Below are 9942 nucleotides of genomic sequence, written 5' to 3' on the forward strand. Positions count from 1 at the left end.
CCCCTTGCCATAAGTTGTGCTTGTTATTTGCGAGAGTGCCTCCTTGCAATTGCTACCTTAGTGCCCGAAGTTGTGTATCCTCTAGATAAGCATTACAGACTCTAGTTAGCCAAGGGGTTTCCATTTCTGTGAGAGTAACTACATGAACTAACTGATTTGGGATTTCCATCCTTAACAGGGCATCTGTAGCTTTAATCTTATGTCCTGCCTTGTATTCCATTGTAAACTCATAACCAATAAGTTTAGAGATCCACTTCTGCTGAGCTAGTGTACCAACCATTTGTTCCACCAAATATTTAAGGGTTTGCTAGTTTGTACGAATTTTGAATTTTTGGCCTAGTAGATAAGCATGCCACGTTTTCATTGTCAATGCCACTTCTTCAATTTCATCGCAACTTTTCACTGCTATCACTAGGGAAAGATACTCCTTCTCATATGTGGAGAGAATGAGGTTTTTGTCCTGAAGCCCTTGGCTAAGATAAGTCAAGGGTCAACATTCTTGCATGAGCACAACCCTAATACCTTCCCCGAGGCATCACATTCAATGACAAAGATATTTCTGAAATCAGTTAGGCCTAGGACATGTGGATTATTGAGGGTTTGCTTAAGGTGAATGAAAGTCGTGGTAGCCTTGACATCCCAATGAAAAGATTCATTCCTTAATAGGTTGGTTAATGGTGTAAAAATGGTGTCATTGCCTTTGATGAACATGTGGCAGTACCCAGTGAGGCGTAAGAAGCCTCTAAGGGCTCATATAGAAATGGGAATGGGCCATTGTAGCATACAAGTATTATTAGAAGGGTCAACCTTTACTTGTACTAAAATAATATGCCCTAAATATTCAACTTCAGAACATCCAAAATGGCATTTTGACAGCTTTGCATAGAGTTGGTGGTGTTGGAGTAACCCGAGTACTACATTAAGATGTGAGATATGATCATCCATGCATTTTCTATATACAAGAATATAATCAAATAACACTAGTACAAACTTATGTAAATATGGACGGCAGATGTCATTCATTAAGCCTAGGAAATTAGAGGGGGCATTGGTGAGCCGGTGAGCCCAAAGGGTATAACCAAAAATTCATAATGGTCTTGGTGAGTCTGAAAGGCAATTTTAGGGATGTCCCCAAGAAACACGTGAATTTGGTGGTACCCCGAATGTAGGTTTAATTTAGAAAACATTATAGTGGTTTAATTTAGAAAACATTACAGCTCCACATAGTTCATCTAAGAGCTCATTTGACAATAATCTGGTTAAGTGCTTGACAATCCACGTACATCCACCAGCTTCCTCCTGCCTTTCAAACTAAGAGTACTTGTGAGGAGTAAGGGCTTTGACTAGGGCAAATAATTCCACTGCTTGGCATTTCTTTGACTAGTTTATCAATTTCACCCTTTTGGTAATATAGGTAGCGGTAGGGTCGAGTACTCACTAGGGAAGCACCTTCTACCAAAGAGACCTTATGGTCTTGGCTGCGATGTGGGGGTAATCCCTTTGGTTCTTGGAAGACTTTGCTAAATTTGCTGAAGAGGTGTTGAAGTTGCTTTGGTACCATGATGGGCTTAGCATCAGCTAAGGCCTCCATTAGATGTACCACTAACCCTTTAGTGTGAGAGCTCTATTTTGCATAAAACTCATCAAAACCCTCCAAAATGGAGATGGACTAAGCCCAAACAATTGAATGGGTTGGCCCTTCCAATTGAATTGCAGAGTCAGTTTAGAGAAATTCCGCAATATAGGTCCAAGAGTGCATAGCCAATTAACACCTAGAACCAGATCACAACCAACTAAGTTTAGTACATAAAGGTTGTAGAAAAATGGTAACCATGTAAGTTGAATAGAGTTGTCACACAACAAATCGAAAAAGGCAGGCAATCTCCATTCGCCACCATAACTGTCATGCTACACCCCTCATGCATGGGCAGTTGTGCTGCCTTGCTACACATGGATCTACAAAACTATGTGTGTTGCATATGTCAATTAACACAGTCACCTATTAAGCACCAAGAAAGCCTAATAACCACATGGTTTTGGGTGCTAGGGTATCCAAAATTGCATGCAAGAAAATTTCTACCACACCCCCCACTTGTAGAAGCATCCTCACTGGTCTCCACTACTGGGGTAATTGAGTTTGCTTCACTAGGTTCACCACTATCATCCTCTTTTAGTCCTTCCAACAAGAACACCTTAGGAGTCCTACATTTGTGGCTTAGCACCCACTTATCATCACAGTAGTAACAAAGGTCACAATCTCTATGCTCTTTCATTTGGGCCAAGGTGATGTGTTGGATAGGCAAGTTGGGCTTGGGTCAAGGTGGAGGGAATGATCGGTTAATCGGATTGGGTTGTGAAGGTGGCCTAATGAGTCTTTGTGGGTTAGTGGGGTTAGGGGCTGGTAACCTAGGAAAATTATTTCCAAGGTTTGGGTTTAGGCTTATAGTAAAGGAGGTGAAAGGTGCCGGAGGGGTGGACATGTCTCCATACTTCTAATAGAGTCAGGCTAGCCCAAATGCAGTGGGTAGGTTGTTGGGCCTAAACATGGTGACTATAATTCGGATATCATCCCGCAGGCCACTAAAAATGCTACTGACCCAAAAATCTTTAGGAATGTTGAAAATTCGGTTAGAGAGTAGTTCAAATTGTGTCTAGTAATCCTCCACCATAGAGACCTGCCTGAGTTTTTTGAATTCCGCCATTGGGTCATGAAAAGGGGTAGGAGCAAAATAGACTCGTAAGGCATGTACAAACTTGGCCCAGGAATGGACTAGGTGGATTCAAGCAACCATTGGTAGCAAGTCAGGGCTTTTCCTTCCATGTGGAAGGAGGCCAAATGAATTTTTTATGGGTCAGGGGTGTGGTAATAGGCAAAGAACTGTTGAGCTTCAAAAATCCAACCAGTGGGGTCAGTTCCATCAAACTTTGGGAAATGCAAATGCATAGTGCGACTATGGATTCCATTTGGGGTATCAAAAAGAAGGTTGTGATGGATAAGGCCAATTGTGGTAAGGTTTGGTTCGTGGTGGTGTTGGAACTTGGAAGTTGTTGCTTCCAGGGTCAGTGTTGTGGGTGAGCAAGAGTCTAGGACAAGGTGGTATAACTTACGCCCAAGTTTGGGTGAGCAAGAGTCTAGGACAAGGTGGTATAGCTTACGCCCAAGTTTGCAACCTATTGGATCAACTCTTCCAACAAGTTCTGTTTGTCTCTCCTGGGCTCCAGTCTATTGTGTTTGTGTATCTCTCAAGCTTGCATTTTCAGTCTTAAGTTGAGCAATGGCTTTTAAAAATTGGGAAAATCGAGTACCTTTTGCCATGAGAGTCAACCTGGCTCTAGATACCACTATCAAGGTTCTTAACTAAAACAAGTAAATATTAAGCACTTTGAGGGGCAAAATCCTCCAAACTTGCCATGAGCTTAAATTAGATATTTTATTAATTCAGAAAATGATACTTAAATACTACAACTCCATAATGTGCCTAAACAACACGACTAGACTCGTTACGATCCAAACAATGGTCCACGAAAACTAAAGACCCATTCATAAAAATAAAAACATAACTGCTACAAGACTCTTAGAAAACACGTAATCCTTCTGAAATAAAAATTAGGGCTGCAAGACTATTAGTCCAGACCAAAAAAATCGATCGGACTGCACCGAACCGATAGTTTTATTGGTCGGTCTTGAAATGTGGTTTTTTTGGACCGGACCAAACTGAGCAGACTGAATGTGTATATATATATTTTTAATATTTTTTTATATATAATATGTTATTTTATATAGTAGTTGTATAAATTAATTATATAATTTTCGTTCAAAAAATCACTATTGATCATATATACTATAAAATTATAATATACTATAAAATTATCTAATATTCATTAACCATATATAAAATGTTAAATGGATCACTTAATTTTAATTTTTTATTAATTTAATTAATTCTTTGTATTATTTTTTCTGTAAAAATAAAATGTTCATAGATCGAATTAAACTGATAACTAATGATCCAGCAAATATGATGAACCGATATTTCGGTCCACCACTCGTAAATTAAAAACACCTGGTGTCAAGCCACGGCCACACGATTACTTGGACGGCTCAGATAAAGGCACGCATGGGGGTAACATGACACTCTTCCGCCACTTCCACTTCTCCCGCCGCTCCGGCTGCTCTGTACGGGACCCCGAACTCCTGGTCATTGAAGCACTTCACCGTCCCGCTCAGCCTCTCACCCCTCTTCTTCGCCGCCGGGCCCTCCACCAAACAAACCCAAAAGAATCACTCACACCAAAACCAAACCCTATAAAACTTCAAGGGTGTGTCCAGGCACATCAATTCAGGTTTGTCTCTCCATTGTTTCAAAACATTGACTGTCATTTATTCCATCTGTGTTTGGTTGGTGCATCAAGATTTCATTTTGCAAAAAGATAAAGAAAAAGCAACGTAGTAGTGATCTGTGTGGAGTGGGGCGTGCCAACAGATTCATTTGGAGCATTTTCAATCTTATAATTTATAATCCTGTAGTTTGAAACGTGAAAAATGGTGGAAGATTGAGGGAATTTATAATCCTTTCGTGGGAATATAGCTGAAAAAGCGTAAACAGTTTGATTTCATTTTCTGAGAATGTCTGCAGATGTACACTGCAGATAACCTGTTTGCTTAAACGCTGCAGTTGCTGTGCTGCATTATTGTCTCTTCCAGATCCACATACCAGAATACCTAGTCGTTCCAAGATGTTAAACTGACTTGCCAAATAGTGATTCGATAACATCAACTTCAATGTAACTAATGCAAATATCTGAATTTATAAGTCAGTTTTTATTAATCTGAATGGTTTGAGAATGATGTTTATTTTGATATCTTATATAGAGAAATGCTGATTTTGTCATCTCCAATCACACCAACTGATAGTAATTTACGTGACTTTCATCTTAGTTGTTGACTTCTAAATCCATTTAAAACGTGACAGCTTAGTCATATGATTGAAGATGACAAAAATTAGGATGAAGAGTAGGATTAGTCCATTATAAATGTAATCTTTTTAATTTATTCTTTCAGATATGGGTCAATTATCATGAGCCGAAATGTTGCCTATGCGAGTTAGAAATGCGGTAAACTTGCTTAACATATTTACGGAAATATCTACTGAAAGCTTTATTGATGTTGGCAAGCATTTCCCTGCTTTTTATACGACTGGTTCAACTTGCTCGGAGCTGCCAATAAAACGTAAGAAGTCTGAGAGGAAGCCATTGGTGACGAGTGTTAATGACCTCAAGCGTGAAGCTAGGTTGAGGAGGAAAGAGAGGCAGAAGGTGCAAGAGGTTATTCTACAACCTCCCAAAAATGGGCTTTTGGTCAAGGGATTAGTTCCAGTTGCTCGTCAAGTGTATAGTGCCAGAGCCAAGCTTCATGTTTGTGTCTCAAGGGTTGTCAAGAACATTGCTATATATACTTGCAGGTAAGGTAGATTTTTCTAAGTTTTGATTTAAGACACCAGTTGTATAAGATGTGTGGCTTTTAATTAGATGGGACTACTGCAAAATATGCTTGAAGTGAAAGTTAAGGGAAACGAGACTAGAGGATTTGAGTAATGGTGTTCTTTGAGGGTTTTTAGTTCAAGAAGTCAAAAAATGGCCTTTCTTAAACGATTCATGAAATAAAGCATCGTTAATGCAACATTTTTTATTTTCAGTCCATTGGCACGGAACAATTACTATGCTATAATTTTGTATATGTAATGTTGGGTTACCGATGAAAAAGGATATGTAATGTTGGGCTATCTTGATATAACCTTTTGAAACCAGAGATGACAATATTTTAAAATCACAATTCTGAGAAACAATGGGCAATGTGTTAACATTGCTCCCACATTTCTGATTCTGTTTTGTCCTTAATTTGTTTTGGAAGTGGAGTAATTAGATCATTATCTATGGGGTAATTACTTGTTAAAAAAGATTATTTTGTTTTGTATGCAAATCTGGATATGCTTTGTCCTTCATTGTTTAAATTAGGAGTGGAGTAATAAGATCAATACCTGTGGGTAGATATAATAAATCCCTCATTATTAGCTGATTTTCATTGTTTCACTCACTTTTTTTTTTTTTTTTTCAAAAAGAAAAAAATAATCTTGTGAAATGGCCGTTTGTTGTATGCAGCTTGTGTGGAGAAGTTCATGTTGGTCATCCACCACACAGAATTAGGACATGCAATGTCGCAGGGAGCCCAACAAACAAAGAGCACACATGGGAAAAGGGGGGCATTGGGCATGTTTTGCCCGTGGTAGAATCATTTCATCTATATGACCGGATTGGTAGAGCTGTTTCACATAATGAGCGTCTTGAAGTGGACCGCATTCCTGCACTTCTAGAACTGTGTGTTCAAGCAGGTGTTGACATTCCTGAGTACCCTACTAGGAGAAGGGCATGCCCTATTTACAGTCTTGCTGGTAGAGTGATAGATTTTGAGCGGAGGTTTCCCAAAGAGGATTCACCTGGCAAAGATATTAACACATATGGGTTTTGGGATAAGAAAAGGAACTTGAATAACGATGACAAATTTATGGACTTGCATTCTGATGACATACAAGGTTTATTATCTTCTTAACTACTCTTTCCTAGTAGAAATTTACAATTCATTTTATCACAATAGAACTCACAAAAATGGGGCAGTGTCTATGTACTATTGATATGGCGACTTTGTTGTCTTGTGCTATTATTCCAGTTTTCAATTTGTTTCACTTAATAGTTCTGGAATATTTTTAATCAAATCAGTCTCCATGGCCTCATTAATATTTACTCAAGTATACGTTAATCGACATAAAAAAGCTTATAGGTTGTTAACCATTGTTTTGTACAAGCATCTTATGTGCTAGCAAATCTATGCACAGCTATATCTGTTCAGGGCATGGAAGAATGGGAAAAAATGCGATCAGGAGCATCGAAACTTATGGAGAAGTATGCTGTCCAGACTTGTGGATATTGTTCAGAGGTGCAAGTGGGGCCTAAAGGTCATAGGGTAAGGAATTGCCAAGCTTTTAAACACCAGATGAGGGATGGGCAACATGCATGGCAAGAGGCAACAGTTGATGATTTAATTCCTCCAGTGTATGTGTGGCACGTTCGAGATGGGCAGCGTGGTGAGTTGCTTGTTAATGGTTTGAAGAGGTACTATGGGATGTTGCCTGCAGTGGTTGAACTTTTTGCTCAAGCTGGGGCATATGTGGGTGATCATTATGCAGGTGTCATGAGAGAAGATGTTGCAGTTCCTGATTTGGATGAAGAAAAGTTGGTTGTGTAAGGTCGAATATCATCCGGTTCAGATGCTACCTACTCATTTGAAAAAGAAGGTACTCTGTCAGATGTACATGTCCTGTCCATGACATGTCCAAAGACTTGCAGGGCTTGTACGGTGTCCCTATTCACTAGTTTTGTACGTATTTTATAGGATGCATGGGAGTGAGCAATATCTCTCTTGGGAAAAAATTGATGCAGGCTTTTATATATATTCAGTTTGTTTCTATTTTTCCATCTTTTCCCTTCTGCTATATATTATTGGCATACAAGCTTAATGAGTAGTTTTTTTTTCATTTTTTTTTTTTTTTTTTATCTGTTTGGAGTAAGCAGGATTTCACCTCTTAACGCAAATCTCTTGGTCCATAAGGAGAATGGGTCAAAGATTCACGTCACTGTTATTCACCAGCACTTACAAGTCATCCTTGGCTATGGAAGGGGTTACCAGTTTTGTTAGTAGAGGGCTGAACGGGGGATGTCAATCTTGCTCCTAAGAGTAGGGCAAGCTCCGAGGAAAGCTCGAAGATGGCAAAGATGGTGGGGACTGTTTCTTCCGATGCAATCACTGCAAGTGGGCTGGAGAGTGTCATGGAAGGGCCTGGTGATGGCGCTCCTCGCCCTTCAATGATAGAAGAACTACTTATCTTCTCTTAGATAGCAATTGATCGGTTTGCATCTATGGTCAATCAATAGGTCTGTGGATCTATTATTCTATACGATAAATCGCCATCTCGTAGCACCACCACGATACCGATTCTCGTTATTTTTTCGAGCCCCTCATGCCTAGCTGTCGGGGTCCTCTGAGGATTACAACGTCGGTTGCAGGATCCTTGGACCATAAATATACAAGAGAAATGCTAATATGTCACTTGAATTTATCCCCTCATTTTGACTGTTCATATATTTTTTTTAAAATTTTTTTTTTACTTAATGATTAAAAAAGTGACTTTTAATGTATTGATATAATTTTTTTATTTTTTAAAAATATTTAAATATGTTAAAAAAATATGAAATAAATACATAAATAAGTAAAAAGATAAATTTATGCTAGGCCCAAGCTCTGCGTGCCACCTAGCACTACTCAATATACAAAGGACATAAATAACGAGACCCTGTGAATATTCCGAATTAATTATTAACTTTTAAAACATGAAACTACATCATTAATGAACTAACTCATCATTAATATTCTATGAAAATTAAATATTATATTTCATCATGTTCAACCTAAAAGGATAATGTCTCCAATTAAGCTTATTTAAACCAAAGTATTAAGCAAAAATTAAATTTTTAGTTAAATTTCTATTTTTGTTTAAAATATGTAATATTTTAATTTGGTTTCTATCAATTTATGTCCTTCTATCTTTAACCCATTTCAAAAAAAAATTGTGAGATTTCTGATCATTAACATAAAGCTGAAGGAGCATAAATGTTGACATTGACACCCTTTTAGATTTTTTTTATTTATTTACTATCTAATACTTCAAAGTATGCCAACTTAATTATATAAAATATTTTTCATTTAATTAATTTTGCTATTATTGTCAGGTTTATATTATCTTACAGCCAAATATTTGTAGTCTGATTGATATAACTCTCAGCCTCTAAAATAGAGGTCTGGAGTTTGAAACCCCCATCTCCAACTCCAAATATATAATATATATATATATATATATATCTTCTATATATATAAGTGGCTATTTAACGGAGCCTAACGGAAATTCTTGTTTTCCGTTAGTGCTCTGTTAAATCATCGTTGGTGCTCAGCTGATTCCACTGATTCAACTTGCAGAGCAACACCTGACAGCTGATTCAACCTGCAGAGCAACAGCTGATTCCTGTTTATGCATTTGAAAGAGACTTGTCATTAACAGTGCAGAAAAAGTACACAGGAAAACATAAAAAAAGTTGTTCAACCCAAATAAAAAGCATACAATGAAAATACATGAAAGTGCTGCACTGCATAACTGAAAGCAGGAAAATAATAAACTCAAAATAATCTAATACTCAATGGATAATGTGGAAAACTGCAAAACTGAGCTTTCACATCTTTGAAGTCTGTTTGTTGGCAGTGTGGCACGCCAATAAACAAATGAGTAGAATTTGTATGAAGAGCAAAAGCAGAATTTGTTTAGTCTGCATAATATGAAATTTTTTCCTAGCTAACATGAGTATATGAGTAGTTTGTAAATCACTTTCACCACTTTCATATGTCACAGTAGTTTCAAGATAATCAACATATTTTAAACTACTAAGCTTATCTAAAGCAAATAACCAACAGGAAAACATAAAAAAAGTTGTTCAACCAAGATAATCAACATATTTTAAACTACTAAGCTTATCTAAATCCAATAACCAACAGGAAAACATAAAAAAAGTTGTTCAACCCAAATAAAAAGCATGCAATGAAAATACATGAAAGTGCTGGACTGCATAACTGAAAACAGAAAAATAATAAACTCAAAATAATCTAATACTCAATGGATAATGTGAAAAATTGCAAAACTGAGCTGCAGAGCAATAGCTGACAGCTGATTCCACTGATTCAACCTGCATAGCAACAGCTGATTCCTATTTATGCATTTGAAAGGGACTTGTCATTAACAGTGCAGAAAAAGTACACAGGAAAACATAAAAAAAAGTTGTTCA

General features: G+C 37.5%; 1 protein-coding gene and 1 long non-coding RNA gene across 3 annotated transcripts; both read left to right on the top strand.

The window, feature by feature from the left end:
• The first annotated feature begins 4102 nt into the window (after positions 1-4102).
• Positions 4103-7522, top strand: LOC121260787 (APO protein 3, mitochondrial-like). 2 transcript variants are annotated; one of them, XM_041162805.1, is made up of 5 exons: positions 4103-4344; positions 5063-5462; positions 6160-6590; positions 6891-7349; positions 7448-7522. In XM_041162805.1, the coding sequence occupies exons 2-4, from the start codon at positions 5089-5091 to the stop codon at positions 7298-7300; spliced, it is 1215 nt and encodes a 404-aa protein (XP_041018739.1). In that variant the 5' UTR covers positions 4103-4344; positions 5063-5088; the 3' UTR covers positions 7301-7349; positions 7448-7522. The 2 variants fall into 2 exon arrangements, with proteins under 2 accessions (XP_041018739.1, XP_041018738.1); XM_041162804.1 differs by having other exon boundaries at positions 6891-7522.
• A 1642-nt stretch (positions 7523-9164) lies between these two features.
• LOC121260607 lies at positions 9165-9368 on the top strand. The gene is made up of 2 exons (XR_005939752.1): positions 9165-9203; positions 9271-9368. It is a non-coding gene; the product is annotated as an uncharacterized LOC121260607 (long non-coding RNA).
• Positions 9369-9942: the final 574 nt, after the last annotated feature.

The sequence above is a fragment of the Juglans microcarpa x Juglans regia genome, chromosome 4D (genome assembly GCF_004785595.1).
Source record: "Juglans microcarpa x Juglans regia isolate MS1-56 chromosome 4D, Jm3101_v1.0, whole genome shotgun sequence".
In the NCBI taxonomy this organism is placed as follows: Eukaryota; Viridiplantae; Streptophyta; class Magnoliopsida; order Fagales; family Juglandaceae; genus Juglans; species Juglans microcarpa x Juglans regia.